This window comes from Scatophagus argus, chromosome 8 (assembly GCF_020382885.2).
Source record: "Scatophagus argus isolate fScaArg1 chromosome 8, fScaArg1.pri, whole genome shotgun sequence".
Taxonomy (NCBI): Eukaryota; Metazoa; Chordata; class Actinopteri; family Scatophagidae; genus Scatophagus; species Scatophagus argus.
Genome location: NC_058500.1, coordinates 25,932,020 through 25,954,113, shown reverse-complemented (window position 1 = coordinate 25,954,113; position 22,094 = coordinate 25,932,020). Strand labels below are relative to the sequence as shown.

General features: G+C 41.0%; 1 protein-coding gene across 1 annotated transcript in view; it reads left to right on the top strand.

Moving 5' to 3' along the window:
* The first annotated feature begins 5,059 nt into the window (after nucleotides 1-5,059).
* Nucleotides 5,060-22,094, top strand: part of clcn6 (chloride channel 6) — a 29,453-nt gene continuing 12,418 nt past the window's right edge. Inside the window, exons 1-14 of the mRNA XM_046396776.1 lie at nucleotides 5,060-5,498; nucleotides 6,264-6,323; nucleotides 6,468-6,533; nucleotides 7,037-7,102; nucleotides 7,200-7,266; nucleotides 8,587-8,693; nucleotides 9,066-9,192; nucleotides 11,433-11,500; nucleotides 12,251-12,309; nucleotides 12,422-12,554; nucleotides 18,188-18,301; nucleotides 18,692-18,858; nucleotides 19,015-19,126; nucleotides 20,562-20,691. Coding sequence (XP_046252732.1) covers nucleotides 5,424-5,498; nucleotides 6,264-6,323; nucleotides 6,468-6,533; nucleotides 7,037-7,102; nucleotides 7,200-7,266; nucleotides 8,587-8,693; nucleotides 9,066-9,192; nucleotides 11,433-11,500; nucleotides 12,251-12,309; nucleotides 12,422-12,554; nucleotides 18,188-18,301; nucleotides 18,692-18,858; nucleotides 19,015-19,126; nucleotides 20,562-20,691 — 1,351 coding nt within the window. The 5' untranslated portion in view covers nucleotides 5,060-5,423. The remainder of the gene's footprint in view (nucleotides 5,499-6,263; nucleotides 6,324-6,467; nucleotides 6,534-7,036; nucleotides 7,103-7,199; nucleotides 7,267-8,586; nucleotides 8,694-9,065; nucleotides 9,193-11,432; nucleotides 11,501-12,250; nucleotides 12,310-12,421; nucleotides 12,555-18,187; nucleotides 18,302-18,691; nucleotides 18,859-19,014; nucleotides 19,127-20,561; nucleotides 20,692-22,094) is intronic.

Below are 22,094 nucleotides of genomic sequence, written 5' to 3'. Positions count from 1 at the left end.
TTTGAAACTCTGCAAAAAAATTTGAATCTCATAATTTTGTAATTAATTGAAAAATATTTTTTTTTATTTTTCAAAAGTGCAACATGCATATTAGAGAGTTTCAGCCTCACATTTTCAGAGATTCAAACCTCTTGTTGCACGGCATTGTTCAAAAAACTTTTGAAACCTTGTAATATGAGATCTGAAAACTGCCGTGTGCATGTTTGCAAAAAAGTTTTGAAACCTTGAAACTTGAATTTTGAAATGTTAAAATCTTCTACAAACATCATTTTGTATGTGAGCTCTGTGTTATGGTTTGGCGTAGGATGTTTTCTGTTGTGCTCTCTCTGTTTCCCTTTCTATTTCTGTTCCTTTTGCAGAGCCTGTGGGTGGCAGGGGGTCTGGCTGGCTCCTCCTGTTGGCAGCTGAGGCACACCTGAGTTCTATCAGCCTATTCACTCCACTTTATAAGCCTGGCCTTCACTCCTGCTTGCTGCCAGATTATTCTACGCTCTACCTCTGCATGCTGTTCGTCAGAGTTACCTGGATTCTTCTGCCGAAGATCTCTTTCTGTCAGCCAGCTCCCTGCCTCCACAGCCTGCGTTTGTTTCTGGTGTTAGTTGATTAAAAGAACCTTTTGTTCCCTCTCATCAGTGTGTTTGTCTCTGCTTTGAGGTCCTGTTCTTAAAAGAACCTAACAGAATAATCTGGCCAGGTATGGACCCCGCAGAGCTTGAGAGGTTAAGACAAGTCCTCACAACCCAAGGAACATGTGTGGGACACCATGAGAACGCTCTAAAGGAAATTATGGACAAGCTGCTCCACCTGGCCTCCAGTATGACTCTGCTTAACCACCGTCTGAATCAGGTCTCAACTCAGCTATCTTCATTGGCGGCCCCTATCCCTCCTCAGGATCCACCTGCTCATTCTCCTGCTCCATCTGCCTCTCCAACCCAGCCCAGTCATCCTCGTGAGCCCTTTATTCCCACCCCAGACAGGTATTCAGGAGAGGTAGGGTCATGCACTCAGTTTCTCCACCAGTGTTCTCTAGTGTTTGACCAGCAGTCTTTAACTTACTCTACAGACAAGTCTAAGATAGCTTTCATTAGCAGTTTACTGTGTGGGAAGGCTTCAGCATGGGCCATGGCCATGGCTAACACTAATTCTCCTGCTTGGCACTCTTTCCAGTTTTTCTGCAAGGAGTTTTGAAGAGTTTTTGACAACCCACTCCAGAGTAAGGAAGCCGGTAATAGACTGCTGTCCTTGCATCAGGGTTCTCTTTCTGTAGCAGCATACTCCATTGATTTCCGCATTCTCGCTGCTGAGAGTGGGTGGGATGAAAGGGCCTTACAGGGGGTTTTTCTGCGAGGGCTTAGTGAGGAACTTAAGGATGAGCTAGCTGCTCGGGATGAGACCTCCTCATTAGAGGAACTCATCTCTTTAGCCATCCGTCTAGATAACCGTCTCAGTGAAAGATGCAGGGAGAGAGTAGCCAGACTGAGGGCCCCTCCACCTCTGTTTAAGTCCCCTCTGCGCCAAGGTCCCATGGAACTTCGTCCACTCCAGGAATCTCCTCCTTTCTGTGCCCCGGCTGCCTCATCCTCCTCCAGCAAAGAGGAGCCCATGCAGTTCGGTAGGATGAGGATTACACCTGCAGAACGTCAACGCCGCTACCTCCAGAGACTCTGTTTCTACTGTGGTGGAGCTGGTCATGTCCTCGCTACCTGTCCTGAGCTGCCAAAAAACTGGGCTCAGTCGCAAGGGGGGCGCTGATGAGCCATACTGCGGTTAGTCCATCCCCCTCCAACTGCATTCAGCTGAAAGGTACTGTTTCCTGGTCACAAATTAACATTCCTCTTCATGTCTTGGTGGATTCTGGTGGAGATGACAATTTCATTGACTCTGGTATTGTTGCTCAGTCTGACATTCCCGCAGAGTCCCTCCCAGAACCTAAAGATGTTTTTGCCCTCGATGTCGTCTCCTGGTCCGAATCACTCTCCGTACTGTCCCAGTGTCCCTGCAACTTTCTGATATCACCATCAGAAACAAGTACCCTCTTCCCCTGATTGACTCTCCTTTTGGTCCCCTCCACCAGACCACCATCTTCTCCAAGTTGGACCTACGTAATGCTTACCACTTGGTAAGCATTAAGGAGGGGGACGAATGGAAGACTGGGTTCAACACACCTCTGGGACATTTCGAGTATTTAGTCATGCCTTTTGGGTTAACCAATTGTTCTGCTGTCTTTCAGTGTCTTATTAATGACGGGATGACGGGATATGCTCAATAGGTTTGTTTTCGTCTATTTAGATGATATTTTGATTCTTCAGAGACTGTTAGAGAACAAACATTTTGTAAAAGCAGAAAAATGTGAGTTTCATGTTTCTTCTGTCAGTTTTCTGGGTTTTCTGGGCTTTGTGGTGGAGGAGGAGCGGATCAGGTCAGACCCTGCCAAGATTAAGGCAGTGGAGGAATGGCCCACTCCCACCACAAGAAAGCAATTGCAAAGATTTCTTGGGTTTGCCAATTTTTACCGCAGATTTGTCCGTAATTATAGTCAAGTTGCTGCGCCACTAACCAGTCTAACCTCTCCCAAGTCTCCCTTTGTTTGGTCACCCACAGCTGAAGCCTCTTTTGCCAAGCTCAAAAGTATGTTCTCTTTGGCTCCTGTGTTGTGTTATCCCGATCCTTCTGTCCAGTTTGTGGTGGAGGTGCCTGGAAAGTCGTTATCCAAGCACATGTGAGAGGAGGAAGGCCGAGAATGAACAGTTTTGTGATGAGTCTGTCTGGGATTATTGTATTAAAGGCTGAACTGTAATCCACAAAGAGCATCCGGATGTAGCTCTGCTGCTGCTCCAGGTGATTCAGCACCGAGTGGAGGGCTACGGCAATGGCGTCCTCTGTGGATCTGTTTGCACAATATGCGAACTGGTAAGGGTTGATGTCTAGGGGGCGATAGTCCTTGATGTGCTGAAGAACTAGTCTCTCAAAGCCCTTCATAATTAATGGAGTGAGGGCCACCGGACAGTAATCGTTCAGGTTGGTGATAGGAGACTTCTTTGGCACGGGAATTATTTTTGCTGATTATAGGCATAGTGGGATGACTGCCTGGGCCTGGGAGAAGTTGAAGATCCTGGTAAAGGTGGGGGCGAGCTGATAGGCGCATGCTCTGAGCACCTTGCCAGGTACTCCGTCTTGGCCGGTTCACTACCAGGAGCACCCGTCTGACATTGTGCTCCTGTGCAGTGAGTGGAGTGGTGCAGGAGCCAGGTGGGGGTCGGGGCAGGGCTGGAGAATATGAGTGCTGCCAAGATGAATCGAAGCGGGCAAAGAAGCAGTTTAACTCCTGCCAGTTGCGCACTCAGGTCTACTGTTGATGCATCAAAGCCTCTGAAGTTTGTGATGTCTTGTATGCCCCCGTCACACTTCGCGTGTGTTATTGCTGGACAGGTAGGACTCTATGCACATCCTGTGGTAGGCCTTGGCTATTTTTATTCCTCTTTTCAGATCAGTTCGAGCAACTCTGTACAGAGCTCTGTCGATTGACCTGAAGGCAGCATCGCGCAAAATCTGAACCAACACTGCTCCCATTGGTTCTAATTTCTCCTGCAACCAAGCATTCGCAGACCATCCAGCTCCATCCCTTCTATGCTTCAATGCATCTGTAATGCTAGTCATATTATCGGAATTATCAGGAAAGTATAACAAGCATCCCCAGTTAAATTTAAAGCCACACATAGGCCACCTTGTTTAGCCAAAATATAGTCAAGAGCCATGCCATCTTTTAACAATGTCAGTCTATGACTCCTTTGAGTATTTGACAAATAATCAAAACCTCTTATAGTCTCATGTGCAAACTCCTGTAGGATAAAGGTAATATTATCAGTATGATCTTCCAAAAATGTCACACCATACCATGGAAACATTCCTATACCCCACTTCTCTGCTAAACTTATCCTCCAATGACAGGGCTCCAAATTATGAAACTGTGCCATTTCCGTTTTCCTTCTCCTTCCAGAAACAGCATTATATTGAACCCCATCAGGTACTTTTTCCTTCTGCATGGTAAAAACCTCATAAGGGATTTTCAACTTTGCCATATAACAGCATCCTGTCCATCCATATGGTAAAAATATATATGCCTTATCACCACAAACCCACCCAATATCCTTAAAATTTCCTATGGTCACATTTCCAGGCAAAATTTGATCCTTCATCATCAACTTCCTACTACTGTTACATGTACATGTGGTATAGGAAAAATCACTTCATACAAATTATCACTAAACTTACGCTCAGGCTTACCCAGATCCATCAAATATTCGTCACAGTTGACATTCCCATAAACATCCCAGGGCCATTATAAGTCTTATTTGAGCAGAACAACCATTAGACCTCACAGACGTTACTTCCATTGCATCAGCAATTTAGAGGGCATTGGTGTTGACTGTCCAGTCCAGTTTATTGTCTATGTGGACCCCTAGATACTTGTAGCAGTCCACAATGTCCATCTCAGTACCCCTGATATTGATAGGGTTGTGGGGGGCACTCATCTTCCTGAAGTCCACCCGCAGCTCAGTACAGTACATTGCAGTACAGTGTTGGTTTATTGATTAAAAAGCGTGATTGCTGAAAAGGACTAAAAGTGCACAGTAGTGAAGCAGCGCAGCACTGCACCGAGGTTGCCCCCTCCGATCGTCCGGGTGAGCTGAAAGTTGACGCCAGTTAGGCGACGCTTTGTTCGGCCAGATGGCCCTGCTTCCACCCTTACATACACGGGTAGAGGAAGATGAGCAACGAATGGGCAGCTGGGCCAGTGCAGACATTTGTCACAGAAGAAGTCAGTAAAATATAATTTGTGCAGACAATTTGCGGTTCGCGGAACGTTCGTTTTTGTTAAACATATATTTAATACTGAGTTCTCCATATTACAGTTTAATTAAAGAGTTTGGTCTAGACCTGCTCTAATTGGAAAGTGTCATGAGATAACTTTTGTTGTGAATTGGCGCTATATAAATAAACTGAATTGAACTGAATTGAATATCGTGCGCGGAACTTTCCGGGAACTGTAAAAGAACAATGTTTAGCGAACCGTTCGCGGAACATTAAGAAAACTTTCCAAAATTACGATGAGGGAACAGCGAACGTTCCCATTGTGTGTACTGGGAATCTTCGGCTTCACATGACAATGCGGAAGAGCCGCTCATGTTAGTTTAAATGACATGGGAAATATGACAACTTTTCAAAGATAGCGACAATGCTATGACAATATGAAGGACACAGCTTTTAGAGTGGATCTTCTATTCAATGTAAAGCATGCGGTGCGTTGCACTGCCGAATGAGTGTATTTTTCAGGTGCTTTGACCGATTTTAATCTTTTCAAACAATAGAAAATCATTGGTTTGTACCACTGGCCGTCAACACATCATGACAGAACAGGGAAGATGGCGTGTTGTGGAAATTGTTTTTGTTGCCAATGTTGCTGCAGAGAAGGAGAGACGCTGACACCCGAAGAACTGGTAACACATAATGTTTGGGCCAGCGGGAGTTCTTTATTATTTTAGAATCATATATATTTCCTCTGAAATTTTCTGAAATCTCCTCAGTGCCATATTCTGGCTTGCTTGCTCCACCCTACTGCCTAGTCATGTTGTTTTATTGTCATGTAGCTAATTTAGTTTTTGCAAGAAAGCCACAATGACCCTAAATCTATTTAAAAATATAACCGACAGCTAGGCTGAAAAAGGTAATATGTCTCCTTGCAGTGAATCTTCGCTTTAGAGAGATATCCTTTTGTTTCCTTTTCTCTCGCTGCTTATCGAGAGAAAGACATCCGAGTAAATTTCATTTACAGATATTGCAATTTAAGACTTAATTTTAATAAAACGTCCTAATCCTCCCAAACACCTTTTACATGTTTATGACCAGCATTGCCCTTTCTTTAATATAGCATGCGTGTTACACACCAATTCGCATTTTTAAACATGAACAACTTTTAATTTACCCGAAAACCACATCTAAGTTTACTTTCTGTTAGATATTTAAAATTAACCAAATTGTGAATGGTGTCTGGCGTGTTCCTCTAATCATTTAAGAATGATGATGCAGCGTTATTCTTTTCTGATGATTGCGAAAACTATTTGTAGTCAGTGTGTTCGCAGAACTCTCAACAGACTCCATGCTGTGCATTCATTGGCATTTAATTTCTGGTAAACTGTACTGTTTTGTTGGACGTGTCTGTATCCTGATTATACAAAATTTAGAATATCCGTTTCATTCCCAAGACAATCCTTGGGGAAATTCGAGATGAAGGAGATGAGATTCTACCCAGGAAAGACTATGAGGTGAGAAAACTATGGGGAAAAATACATAATTGAAAAGAAAGCTCTTGAGCCATTGTTGATGAGTTCATGTTGGACCTGGTGCAGATGAGAGTAGATGTCGGACCTACATAATAGTTAAGTAGTCTTTTTTGTTGGCTTTTACAGAGCTTGGATTATGACCGCTGCATCAATGAGCCGCATGTGGAGGTTCTTGAGGGAATGGGAAACAAGGTAAGAGAAGTCAAAAGCATCTTACGCACACTTGTGGGTTACACAACCACATAGTAGTCAGGTGGTATTTTGATTTGTTTGTGCTTTATTTGAGGGTTCACGTGGTGCTACTGATAGGTCTTTACTATGGCTGTTGTTCGGAAGAAGCCTTGTGTGCTTGTAATGTGCCACAGTGTTTCTATAGCTGTCTTCACAGGCAGAAATTTGTTACTTACCAATTTCTTACTGAAGCTAAAACTACTGTAAAATCTACTCAGGAAGTATGCTTACTTTATGTTATTATGTTTTGTTGTACGTTGGAGTATTCATTGATGTTTATTGTTGAATTAGCATAATGCTAACTCAGATGTCTGAAGAAAAAAAAATAATTTAGAAAATAGTTTTACAGATGATTTAAATACATCTATAAAAATATAAAAAGATATTTTACATGTTTTTAATTCTGATTTGAGATACCTTATGTCAAATCTTTTCATAAACATTTTTTCATCTACTAATAATAGAAAGCCAAAAAGTATGAAGCAGTGCGGTGGATGATGATGTTTGTTATTGGTGTCACAGTGGGTCTGGTAAGTGCATTTCAGATAACTTGATTTCATTTGCTTTTATTTATTTGCTTCCAACATGTTGATGATGACCAGGGAATGTTGCCTTCATGTCTTTCAGGTGGGCCTGTTCGTAGATTTCTTTGTACACCTCTTCACAAAACTCAAATTTACGCTGGTCAGTGATTGTATCCTTTAACATACCTCTGCAAATTTTTAAATGTAACATCATAATATTTGATGAAAACATAGTGTTATAACAATAATGTTTTTTTTAAAAAAGTCCTAATATTTCAACCTTACAACTACAGTAATCCCACAATAAAATAATCATATTATTAATCGTACAAGAATGAGTCACAATTTAAAGACATAAAATGCAGGATTTAACAGAATTTGCATCATTTTACCATGTAAAAGTTGTAATAGTTCAAAATGAAACGTATGCCCATTACGACCTGTTCTCTTAAAATAATAACCTTATTTTAATTATATTATTACATTAAGATGAAATGAAGACTTGATTCTCATAAAGTTAATTCAAATTCTGGAAACCTCTTTTCTTTTTTAACCTCACAGTGCGGGTAATTCTCTGTACTTCTTGACCCAGACAGTAAGGCGTACTGTATCACTGGTGATACTGTATCACCATCTATTTAATCACAATCCGTGATCTAAATTGTTTTTTTTCCCCTCAATTCTGAAATGTCCTAATTGTTCCAAAAAAGATCACCATTTTGATTTTTACTAAGTCATCAACCTTATTTTTGTAAGTTTTTGTTTTAACAACAGCAGGTGAGTTGCATATGCTTTTGTTAATGACTTGGCCTGTCAAAATGTTCCAAACCTACATGGTACAGAATCACATTTACATCAGCTGGGTGCACCTACAAGCTTTTACAAAACAACTGTGTAAGTAGGCACATTAAAGAGGACAGACAGCACTATTTAGACTTTTAATTAATCATATATCTGTTTTGGACATATTTTCCATTCTCTTTAAAAGCCAGGTTTTGCTGTTTAACAGTGGCACACATCTTTGCTGAGGGACAGGTATGTGGTCCTTGACTGGTGAACCCTCTGCTTCCAAAATCTCCCAATAGTCTGTCCCATTATTTAAAATAAGAAAGAAATTAGAAATCTAAAAAAAACCATTAGAATGGATTGGCAAAAACTTTGACCGGGCTGCAAGAAGTAAGCGATCAGAAGTAAGAGGTCATGAAATATCACAATCCCTATGATTCGCCTGAAAAATAGATTGTGGATACCTTCAAGATCAATCATGCTTTAAACTCCTCAGAGCCATTGCTACTGCCTGTAAATTTATACATTTTTTAAGGGACCATACAAGTTATTGTATGTTTTGGCTTGTTACCAAAAAACTACTTAAAAAATTACATTTTCCCAAAGCCAGGGAGGCCAACATTCTCCATTCATCACGGTATGTTTTGACAATACATGTAGAAACCTGCATCGGTGTTTATGCGACCTTAGCTGAACACCTCCAGCTGTAAAGAAGTGCAGTGACAATGGCTGTCTCCCTCTTTCTCTGCTGGAGCTCCTTTCATTCAATATGACCTTCATTTTTATTGCCAGTGTGCTCATGCTCATTGAGGTAAGACTGCTCAGAGAAACTTGTTTGTTTTTTTTGTTTTTTTTCTATTTATGTTGTGTTTCTGCTGATATTTAATATCTTTAACATGTACCACTGGTTTTATTATTATTATTTGAGATAATACTGTAAGGATCAAAAGACTGGCAGTAAAGTGGTAAACACAGTTACATTACATTATCTGCAGTTTATTGTCATCACTTTACAGGATTTACAGGGAGCTTTGAAAATTTTGACCACATTTCTTTCTGGTATCTGATTGTGTTGATTCCTTTTTAAATCCAAACCAAGTGTTTTCATGATACAAGAGAATTAATTAGCACATAGAATTAGGTGATGTTGCTAACATGCTATACTTTGGTGTCCTGTATCCAGCCAGTAGCTGCAGGTTCAGGGATCCCTGAAATCAAAAGTTACTTGAATGGAGTGAAAATTCCTGGAATTGTCCGACTACGAACTTTTCTTTGCAAGGCTGCTGGTGTCTTGTTCAGTGTGGCTGGAGGTAAAGTATGACAAAGAGCTGTTCGTAGTAAATGTGCTTTGATAGTCAAGTGAGTGACAGTTGATTTTACCCCAAACCAAATGCGGCTGATTTTCTCACAAAGATATGGGGAGATGTGAGATTAAAGGGCAAAGTGAAAAATATCCTGTGAGAGAATAGTATTTCCAACCAAATTTTGAATAAAGAAACAGCACCTATAAAAAGTATTCACTCCATTGGATGTTTCTTCCTTATAATGCTTTTATAAATGGAATCATTGTCAATATTTTTTTAACAGTTAAAAGGTCAAAGTGAAAACAGATTTCTACAAAATAATGTCAATTAATTAAAAATATATGATGTAATACAAGCAATTGCATAAAAATTCGCCCCCTTCAAATTGACGGACATAATTCAATAGATGTTCAGCCTGTTGATACTGTTAGTCTCAAAATTATGGAAATGGAGATCACAGAGTGCACCGAATGTGTTTCAAGTGATTGTAATATAAAGACAGCTGTGTGGAATATGGAATATCCAGTCGTTGGTTAATCAGTATTCCTGGCTACAGTTACACCATGAAGACAAAAGAACACTCCAAGCAAAAAGCCAGTTATTGAGAAGTTTAAGTCAGGGGATGGATACAAAACAATTTCCAAATATCTCAACATCCCCTGCAGTTGAATTAAATCCATCATTAAGAAACGAAAGAGTTCTTTGCTAGTCAAAGCTTTATGGAAGAAAGCCACTGTTGAAAAAAGCTCATATTAAAGCTTGATTAGAATTTGACTAAAGGCACGTGGGAGACTGAAAGGTCTCTTTGGTCTGTTGAGACCAAAATGGAGCTTGTTGGTTGTTAGACTAGAGATGCTATGTTTGGTGGACACCATACACTGCACATCACTACCATAAAGCATGGTGGCAGCATCATGTTGTGGGGATGCTTCTCAGCAGCACGCTCTGGAAGACTTGGAAAGGTAGAGGGTAAAATGAATGCAGTAAAGCTTGAGCCGTTTTGCAGAGATCAATGGAGTAAAATTGCAGTATCCAGATGTGCAAGTCTGATTGAGACCTATTCACACAGACTGTAAATGCAGCAAAAGATAAATCTGACTTGAAACTCACTTGGGTCTTGAATATTTATGCAATCACTTTTCTTTACATTATATATTTTTACTCAACTGGCACTACATTGTAGAAATCTGTTTTCACTTTGACGTTAAAGAGTTTTTCGTAATTTTTTGTCAAAAAATTACATTTACTATGATTCAGTAAGGTAACAAGACACAGGTGAAACACACTAGGGAGAAGAAAGCAATCAAGATAAAGTGATGTAAAACAACATGAAACAGACACACAGGGAAAGTGACGCTTTCAAAATAAAACAGGACATGACAAAAACCTGGAACATAACAGATGGAAACAAAAACACATACAAGATAAACATGAAACATGACATGTGGAGCAAAAGCACAAACCAAGACACAACCAAAGCTAACACGGTGTGACACCTCCCACAATCCCAAGCACATGCACATTAGGTTCCCCCCTTGCCGTGATCCTGACGGATAAAACAGTATAGCAAATGATGGATGAATGATTCAGTCTATAAAAACAATAAAAGGGGAAAACAGGGAGTGAATACTTTTGATAGGTGCTGTTTTTGTACATATTCTTGTGCAATCTGATTGGAGACAATAAATCTAGCTCTTTTTTGGTGATTATGTAAAGGTACTGGAAACATGATTTAGAAACTACTTCAACACTATTTTATGTGTTGCTTTAGCTACAGCTGTTTTCAAGTGGTAGAAAGTAATTACTTTAGTACGGTTTAGTACAGTTCTGGATACTTCAGTAAAGCTTAGAAATCTAAACAGTTTTGGTTTTGGCCCCCTGAGGGATAAGGTTTGGGCATCCCTGATGACCCCTGACAGTGTTTTATTTATAACAGTTTGAGGCCCAACAAGGTAAAATAATACAAAATTCTACAACAAAGAAGAAGTTCCAAATTTGTGTATCAGAACTTTGTGTCCTTCTTCTTTACTCTCCCATAAATGATTTCAGTTGAAGTTGAAAATGACTGGACTAGCTGAAACAACACCTAAAATAGAGTCACCCTGTCACCTGTCACCTTCAACTAACATAAGAGCAAAATGTTATTTATTTATTCATTAAATAGTGCCATCATTTATGTCCAGCACTGGTGATGAATCAGTGATGAGCTGGTGGATGGACCTCTGACTCAATGTGTGTCCACTCAGGTCTGTTTGTGGGGAAAGAAGGACCAATGATACACTGTGGAGCCGTAGTGGGAGCTGGCCTTCCTCAGGTACACCACCACACATCCTCAAAACAACTTAAAGTGTGTGTGTCTGTGTGTGGGTGTAAATAGCTGAATACAATAAAAGACCTCATCAGTCTGGCTTACACAAATCAGCAGGTGTCCTCTGAACTTACAGTTTGTTCAGTGTGAAATTCCATCTTTGTGTTGCTGTCTCTCTATTTCTTCTTCTTCTTCTTGAATTTCCCTTAGAATCAATAAAGTATCTATCTATCTATCTATCTATCTATCTATCTATCTATCTATCAGCACAGAAACACTTAAGGTAATTTTTGTATTAAAAACAAGGGTGACATTCAGTGCACTACAGAATATACCCATAGAAATACAAAACTAAGATGGAGACAGCCCCATGGAAAATGGAAAAGTCAACTGATGTACACATTCAGAGAAATGACCATGTGAATACACTGCACACGAAAAAAACCCTTTTGACTAAAAGCATGTTCATATTTTTTGTCAGTAATTAAACATCCCATGACATAGACACTTGAACTTGACTCCTTATATATGAACTAATTTAGATTGACAGGACAATGCTTGACTCAGCACAGCTCAACTTGACTCATATTGATATTACTATACCATTATTTGATTTGACAGAATTTAATATGATTTCACTGGATCTAGTTTGATTTGGTTGCAAAAATGATTGAATGTTAAATTATCCAACCACTGATGAATTTTACTCAAATGGCTTGTGTGTTTGCTCATTAGATGTTTTCTCCCTGTTATCAGTTTCAGAGCATCACTTTCAGAAGGATCAAATTTGATTTTCCCTTCTTCCGCAGTGACAGGTGTGGCTGTGGTACACATTCTTTACAGAGAAATGCTACACATTGCTTCTGTTGAAGTCAAAGTACAGTATTGTCAAGCATAGGTCATCATGTTGTCTTTACTGTTCTTCAGGGACAAGCGAGACTTTGTGTCAGCGGGTGCTGCAGCTGGAGTAGCTGCTGCCTTTGGTGCCCCCATTGGTGGCACACTCTTCAGTTTGGAGGAAGGCTCCTCTTTCTGGAACCAGGCCCTTACTTGGAAAGTGGTAAGTCAGATTACCCAAGGAACACCAAGAAGGTTAAGACATTTTTCTGTTAACTCTTAACTCACTCTTTATTGTCATTGTACATTCGTACAGTATGAATCAGCACAACGAAATTGGGGTACAGTTCTCTCCTCTGTGCAAAAGTATCGAATAAGTAATAAATAACTAACTAAGCAAGGCATAAATAACTAACTAAAAAAGAGATACTATATACACTATAAAAACAAGATAGAACAAAATAGAACAAAATATTGCACATGTTAGGATTAGATAAAACCAAATATTGCACGTTATTGCACAGTTGTTGTGTAGATAAAGAATTATTGCATATGTGTCTTGGCCGTGGATGGAATGACACATAAGAGTGTCAGATGTTTTTATTTAACAGGACAATGGCCCTGTTGTAAAAATTGTCCCTCAGTCTGTTAGTCTGTGTTTTTAGCAGCCTGAAACATCTGCCAGAGAGCAGCAGCTCAAACACCTGGTGTCCTGGGTGTGTACTGTCTCTCAGAATGCTGCGTGCTCTCCAGAGACAACGGGTGCTGTGGAGGTCCTGTAGGGAGGGGAGAAGGTGGCCGATGATCTTCTGGTCGGTCTTAATAACCCTCTGTATTGCCTTTTTGTGTGCCATGGTGCAGTTGGAGAACCACACAGAGATACAGTACATTAGCCCACTCTCAATGGAGCAGCAGTAGAAGATGGTCAGTAGCTTCCTCTTCAAGTTGATCCTCTTGAGGATCCTGAGAATGGGGAGCCACTGTTGGGCCATCTTCACGACCGCCGAGGTGTTAGAGCTCCATTTAAGGTCTGTGTTCATGTGCACACCCAGGAACTTGAAGCTGGGCACCCTCTCCACACACTCCCCGTTTATGCAGATGGTATGCAGATTAGTCTTCCTGCTTCTGAATAACACAATCACCTCATTTGTCTTGGAGGTGTTGAGGACCAGGTTGTTATCTGCACACCACACCACCAGCCTCCAGAGATGAAACCCACTAAAGTGGTGTTGTCTGCGAATTTTAATGATGATGTTGTCTGGGTGGGTGGTGATACAGTCGTAGGTGTACAGAGTGTAGAGCAGAGGACTCAGTACACAACCCTGTGGAGAGCTGATGTTGAGGCTGAGGACTGTGGAGAGATGAGGCCCCACTCTCTGCACGCAGTTGGAGAACGTTTTACTCTTACTTAGCGCCACTCTATTAGATATGATCAATCTGTCCCTAATAACAGGCCATGTAAGATGATGAAAGATGAAAGATGAAAGTGACATATTTTGTCATTGGAGGGAACTCACTCCAATGAAATTCGTGCTCTGCATTTAACCCACCCAAGTGACGTGCACACACAGCAAACCCGGGGCAGTGGGCGACCGCGTGCAGCGCCCGGGGAGCAGTGGGGGTTAGGTACCTTGCTCAAGGGTACCTCAGCCATGGACACCGGTACGGGGAATCGAACCAAGCGATCCACCGGTTACAGGTCCGACACCCTAACCGCTGATCCACGACTGCCCACGATGTACCCCAGTCCTCTAAATTATCTGTAGTTAACAAGAGTCTGGCCTCTGCTTAAAAAGCACACACTTGACCCAGAGGTTTTAAGAAACTGTAGACCTCTAATCTTCCATTTCTCTCCAAGATCCATGAGAGAACAGTCACCAGTCAGCTACATGACTTTCAACATAGTAATAGTTTATTTGAGGATTTTCAGTGTGGCTTTTGAGCTCATCATAGCACATTGCTTGAAGTCACAAAAGACCTTCTTCTTGCATCAGACGAGGGACTTATCTCTGTCCTTGTACTATTAGACCATAGTGCTGCATTTGACACCATTGACCATTCTAAATTACTACACAGATTAATTGGCATTAAAGGAGCTGCATTAAGCTGGTTTCAGTCCTATTTATGAGATCGATCTCAATTTGTTCATGTTAATGATGCATTGTCCATACTCACAAAAGTTAGTCACAGAGTTCCCCAAGGTTCTGTGCTTGGTCCAGTACTATTCACCCTTTATATGCTCCCCATTGGTGATATTATTAGAAAACACTCAAAAATTTTCACTGTTATTCAGATGACAAATAATTGTACTTGTATTGTATTAATAAAACTAGATGAAACACATCAGCTAGCCAAACTTCAGACATTTTCAACTATAAATTTCGACAAAACTGAAGTTTGGGGCCTTAACACCTTAGAAACCAATTATCCAATGATATAGCAGCGCTAGATGGCTTAGCCTTGGCCACAAGCTCCACTGTAAGGAATCTAGGAGTTATTTTTGATCAGGACATGTCCTATAACTCACACATAACACAAAGACTGCATTCTTTCACCTCCACAGTATTGCAAAAATTAGGCACATTCAGTCAGAGTCAGATAGATGCAGAAAAATTAGTCCATACATTTATTATTTCCAGGCTGGATTTTTGTAACTCCCTTTTATCAGGTTGTCCCATTAAGTCTCTAAAGACTTTCCAGCTAATCCAAAACACTGCTGCACGATTGCTCACAAGAACCAACATTAGAGATCATATTTCTCCCGTGCTGGCTACTCTACATTGGCTGACTGTAAAATTCAGGATAGAGTTTAAAATTCTTCTCCTCACATATAATGCCCCGACCAGCCAGGCTAGCCCCTAGTTATGCTGCTATAGACTTAGACTGGCGGGGGATCTCCCATGTCGCACTGAGCTCTCTTTTCCTCTCCTTCTGCACACATTTATGTCCCATTAATGCATGTTACAAACTCAAAATTCTTCCCTGGAGTCCTTGTGCTTACTCGACTCGCAGGTTCCCATGGAAATATCTTCCAAATGTTGTAAAATTCAAACTATGTTTGCATTATCCAATTAAATTGTATCATTCTCAATTGAGTGTTAATGGTTTGAGTGTGTGTTTTTAAAATCATTCAGTAAGTGAAATATCTTCTTGTAAGTCGCATATCCGCTTCCTTATGGTTTTCAACCAACATTTTATAAAACCAGGAGACCAGTCTTTTACCAAAGCAGTTTTTTGTAACATGAGTTTTTAACATGGAGAATGGGGGTTGTTGCACTGAATTGTAGAATAAAACTTCTAAGTTGTAAACACTTAAAGAAGTGTTTCTGCAGTATATCAAACTTTGCCTTCAACTCATTGAATGACATTAGAGAATAATCCTCATATACACCCTGTAGTGTCACTATGCCCTTGTTCAACCACATTTTAAAACCCATGTTATTCTTAGTCGGGGCGAAGTGTTCATTACCCCAGATTCGGGAGAAACAGGACAACCCTAGAGAGTAATCCAACATTTTTTGTACTTCATGCCAAACAACAATAGTGTTTTTTCCAAAAGGATTAGTAGTACTTTTCTTTAATGTTTTAAAGGATGCTGAGCATAGAGAGCTATTCAGTGACAAACCCTTTGAGGACATTTTTTCAGTTTCTAACCAGGGCAAGAAAATATCTTTCGAAAACCAAAACATTGTGGTCCTCAGCTGAGCAGCCCAATAATACCATTCTAGATTTGGCAACTGTAGCCCTCCCCTATTATATGGTAAATATAAGAGGAAGAGCCTGATTCTTGGCTTCCTATTTATATATATGAAATTAGAAAGAAGCTTTCTGATCTTAGGAAAAAAAGAAGGAGAAGAGCCCAGCGGCATTGACTGAAAAAAATATATATATATAAAAATTTAGGTAATATAGTCATCTTTACTGTGTTTATTCTTCCCAGTAAAGAGAGTGACAGTGTTATCCATCTAGTGATCTCTTCCGACACCTCTACTACCATAGGCTCATAATCGGCTGAGCTAAGATTACTTATCTTTGGGGTTATTCTGATACCCAAATATTTAAATCCCTCTGTGGCATTCACAAATGGGTGGGATACTACTGGTTTCTTCCTCTCTTTTACATTTGAAAACATAATAGATGACTTTTCTTTGTTCACTTTGAACCCAGAGATACTACCAAATTGATCGAACAACAACAACTGAGTAGATAGGGCTACTCGACTCGGTCGAACGCCTTTTCCGCATCAAGTGATAGTATTGCAGTATCAGGGGACTCATTTGTGGATTATATTAAGAACTCTCCTCACATTGTGGAACCCCTGACGTTTTTACACAAAACCATTCTAATCTCCATGTATAATGCTGGTAGAACCCTCTTCATTCTCATAGCCAGAGCCTTAGCTATAATCTTTGAATCTGGATTTAAAAGTGATATGGGTCTGTAAGAACCACTTTCGGTTGATGCTTTGCCTGGTTTCAGAATGAGAGTGATCAGAGCACTACGTAATGAAGCAGGGAGGCAACCTGTTTCAAAGGATTCCAAAGAAACATCTAATAATGGGGCTATTAATTTTGCTTTAAATTGCTTGTAAATATCTATCGGAAGCCCATCGGGACCCGAAGCCTTAATTCCTCTCATGTTTGTATTGGCATTAGAGAGTTAATTCCCTCTCCAGTTCAATTTTTGTACCCTCAGAAATACAGGGAAAGGCCAATCCATTCAGAAAACTGTTTTGATTTACCAGCTCTATTTTAGTGTCTGATTCATTCATTGTCTGTTTGAATTTGTTAAGTTCAGAGCTGGTGAAGCTTATCATTTGTCCTCTAATATATGCTTTAAAAGCTACCCACCTATTGGCTGCAGTTGTTTGATTCATATTTATTGAGAAGTAGAGATCAATGTGTTTTCTTACAAATTTTATAAAGTCAGAATCTTGTATCCATTTAGGGTGTAAGTGCCAATTAGTAGAGCATCTATTCACTTGTTCCACATTGTGAAATAGTGAGGTTGGGGCATGATCTGACAAAACAATACTATCATATATACTATTAGTTATACTGGATAGCATGAGGAAATTAAAAAATAATCTATTCGGGAGTGGGTTTTAAATACTGCTGAGTAGCATTAGAATTCCCTTTTATTGGGGTTTTGAGCCCTCCATGGATCACAGAGGTTCAGGTCTTTCATGCATTGTATTTTTTTCCTTGTTTGAGAGTGGGATGTATCTGTCCCTTACGAGCAATCAAGCTTCAGGTCTAAAGCACAATTTAAGTCGCTTGCCAATATTATCTTACCAGGAAGGGTGGCCATCAACAGAAATAAATACTTACGTACATGTTACATTTTTTGTTTTTTAATCAAGCAAGCATGACATATTTTGTGTAGAATTTTGAGGGAGAAATTTAATTTAATCAATTTTGGAATGAGACTGTAACATAACAAAATGTGGACCAAGCGAAGTAGTGTGAATACTTTCCGGATGCTCTGTATAGTTCCAATACTTCTAGTATTATTGCTGTTGCTACGCATCTCTGTTGTGACCTGCAGCTCTTTATGACAGACTACAGCTCTTTATGGCAGAGAGCAGAGGAGAGAGACCCTGGAGAAATGGAGAGAGCTGTGATCTTGCTGCTACATTTTCATGGATTCCCAACCTTGTGCTATTATTGGCTGGGGGCACAGTGCTGCATAAAGGCTCGTGCCCAGAAATATCCTGACACAGCCAAGTATTAAGACAATAAGGAAACAGGGGCAGAGGGCAAGGTCTCTGCAGATACATATGCCCCCACACAGTTGATGAGTGAGTGACATTACTAACCACTAAGATAACTGTTTTGCTTCTTCATTTTATTTCAGCTCTTCTGTTCCATGTCAGCTGCTTTCACCCTCAACTTCTTCCGTTCCGGGATCAGTTTTAACAAGTGGGGCTCTTTTCAGCTGCCTGGCCTGCTCAATTTTGGAGAGTTCAAGGTAAAGTATCTATCACTGAAGTTATCTCTTCATTTGTCTCAAAATATATTTTTATATGTATATTTTCTACCCCTTTATTTTTTAATTTAATTTTTGTACAGATAATCTTAATACTGTGTTTTTTCATAAAACACACACACACACCCAAACCACCTTCTCCCCTGCAATAATTCTTCCTGAAGCCTCTAAACTCCAGCCTTCTGTTCCCATCATCCAGGACCAACTCATCTCTCTATATTTCTGCAATTACTCAAAACCTTTTAGAACTTTTAATGTTTGATTGATTGTCCAGTGATACCTTTTGTCTTTAGTATTTCGTTGTCATTCTGAAATAACGTTAGTACAGTAATGTGTCCATTTAACCCTAATGCAACACTCCTTGCAAACCAGTGTCCAGATGGAGATAAGAACTGCCACCTGTGGACAGCAGTGGACCTGGCCTTTTTTGTTATGATGGGGGTGGTGGGTGGCCTGCTGGGAGCACTGTTCAATTGCCTGAACAAGAGTCTGGCTAAGTACCGCATCAGACACGTCCACCCGAAGGCCAAGTTTATCAGGTGATTGTTACGTGATTATTCAAATGGAGAAATTATCATCACTGTCGATCAGTTATCTTAAAAATCTGTTAAACTTTCGAAAGGAAGTATTTGAAAATGTGACACAAATTCTCTTTCATGCATGTAATACGGAATTGTATCTGGTTTCTTTTCCAGAGTTCTAGAGAGTCTGCTGGTTGCAATGGTGACAACTGTCGTAATATTCATGGCTTCCATGTTGTTGGGTGAATGTCGTGAACTGTCCTCCCCAACAATCCATAACATCACGGTAGGTAGCAGCTTTTTTCTCAGTTATTTCAATACCTAGCACAGTGGTCAACCAATTTAATCTTTCAGTTCAGGGAATTATGTATTGCTGATCTGAAAATGCTACCCACGTGAATCATGCAGATCTGTAAAAAAAAAAACTTGACTAGCGACCTCACGTAGGTAGTGGCTGTCAGCATCACACACTGTGCTGATCTGAATTCAGTACCACACCCTCCATTCAGTATCCTCATTGGTATTCAGTGTAAGGCTGTCACTGTCCAAAGATCAGTAGAGATGCATCATTCAGTTGCACTTCACATTATTCACGTGAGCATACCTTGCGAGGATGCTAGCAACTAACTGTTACAGTTTTTTAGATTGATTAATTATGTTATGGATAGATTAAACTCAAACGTGCTTGGACAGAATTGATCTGTATATTGAATTAGAACTTTTCAGGAGCACTTCTTTGAAAATGTCAGTGCTGAGTTTGAATATGTTTTGAATAAACAGGTTGTGTTTTGTGTTGCCTGCTTTGATCTTCAAGTCAAGAGTCAGGTCATTTTAGCTGTTTACAGTAACAGTGAACAGTGAGACGAGACGAGACAGCATGTCTCCAGGGACCTGGTGCTACACTAGAATTTAAATACACCTATAATAACTGTACACAGTGCAAAAGAATTGAAGAAAAAACACAAGGAGCAGCAATGACCAGACCTTGGTCCCGTTGAGACAGCCATGAGGTGCTGGTAGGGACAGTATTATAAACGGTGTCAACAGTATAAAGTGCACGTAGAACAGTTACTCTAAACATTACGAGGTATAAGGTGACCGTGTGCGTGTTGTGTTGCGTAGTGACCTCAGTCCAGCCTCTGAGAATTGAGGAGTCTTATGGTTTGGGGGAAGTAGCTGTAGCACAGTCTGGTTTGAAGAGTTGAATGCATCAGTATCTTTTCCCGGACAACAGAGTGAGAGTGAGTGAACAGTTTGTGTTATGGGTGTGCAGGGATGAAGTGTGTGGTGTAGGTGTCCTTGATGGGGAAGAGAGAGAGAGAGAGAGATCCCGATGATCTTGATGATGAGTAATTGATGGGATCTGCTGCGGTTACTATACCATTTAGTGATGCAGCTGCATAGGATGCTCTCAATGGTCCCCCTGTAGAATGTGGTGAGGATGTCGGGAGGAAGATGGGCTTTCCTCAGATTCCTCAGGAAGTGGAGCCACTGCTGGACTTTCTTAATGGTGGACCTGGGACGGGGCTCTGCCCAGTACATGCTGGGGATGTGTGTGTGTATAACAAGATCCTCTTCACGTCTTTTCTAGCTCTTCTTTCAGCGCCTTAGTATTTTTCCGTTGCTTGGAATTGCTACATTGTACTACTGTCTTCTTCTGTTTTTTGTGTTTGTATATATACAATCTCATGTTAAGTTGTGAGTTTTGGTTTTGGTTTCAGCTGTCTAGCAGTGATGGAATCAACTCAACTATCCGTCAGTTCTTCTGCACCAACAAGACATACAATGACATGGCCACGTTGTTGTTCAACCCACAGGAGGTTGCCATCCATCAGCTCTTCCACCAGGATGGTGAGATGAGCACATACACATTTTAACAGCTCTGTGAAAAACTTCCTTTTAACAGGCAGAAACCTCGAGCAGAACCAGACTCAGTGTGGACAGCCTTCTGCGGTGACCACCTGGGAGGGAGAGGAGAGACAGGGAGATGGAGAGAAAAAGGAGAGGGAGAGAGGACAGATAGGGAGGATAGAGTGAACAGTGCAGAGCAGGAGCAACAGGATCACTATCAGTGCAGTAGGCAGGGCCATAGAGGGCTCAGGATCCAGCAGTGGTACCAGGCCTCAGGAGGGCGGGGTAGGAGATTCTGGATCCAGCAACATGCTCTGGAAGTGCTGAAGTGAGAAAAGATGGAGCACAAGAGCTCTGGGGGAGAAGGCGAGTTAGTACTGTACAGGTGATGGGACATGAGTGAGTCCCCCTGCTCTGAAAGCTCGGTGTCTGAGGATCTTCCCCAGCAATCTAAACCTATGGCAGCGTAACTAGGGGTTGGTCTAACTTTAGTCTTTGTCAAAAAGGAGGGTTTTAAGTTTACTCTTAAACATAGAGAGGGTGTCTGCCGCCCAAACTGAGGCTAGTAATAGGTTCCACAGGAGAGGAGCTTGATACATGAAGGCCCTGGCTTCATATTTACATTTGGAGATTCGTGGTATTACCAGTAAGTCTGAATCTAAGGAACGCAACACCCTAGAGGGTTGATATGGTTCAATGAGATCAGTGATATATGATGGTGCCAGCTTTGTAGGTTAAGAGGAGGATCTTCTACTCTAAATTTTACTGGAAGCCAATGTAGAGAGGCCAGCACAGATGAAATGTGGGGGGGGGGGATTTGGGGGCAGCCGTGGCCTAGAGGTTGGAGAAGCGGCTTGTGATTGGAGGGTCACCGGTTCGATTCCCCCACCGGACGGGCAGGAAAAATTTGGGTGTGGTGGAGTGATTAATGCGGAAAAAAAGCCCCCCCCATTAGCCGGCTGATGTGCCCTTGAGCAAGGCACGTAACCCCCCCAATATGCTCCCCGGGCGCTTGACGCTGCCCACTGCTCCTGTGTGTGTTTCACTGCATGTAATTTGCCGGGTGTTGCATGTGTGTTCAACTAAGGATGGGTTAAATGCAGAAGTCAAATTCAGTATGTGTATTTAAAAATATATATACTGCTAATAAATAAAGTTGATGTGGTCACGCCTCTTAGTCTTAGTCAGGACACGAGCTGCGGAGTTCTGAATGAGCTGCAGAGTCCTGAGGGACTATTTAGGGAGTTACAGTAATCCAGCCTAGAGGTAAGCATGGATGAGCTTCTCAGCAGCATCTAAGGAAAGGACATGCCTGATTTCTGCAATGTTACGAAGGTGGAAGTATGCAGTCCTCGAGATTTGCTTTATGTGTGTTGAGTGTTGAAAGACAAGTCCTGATCAAA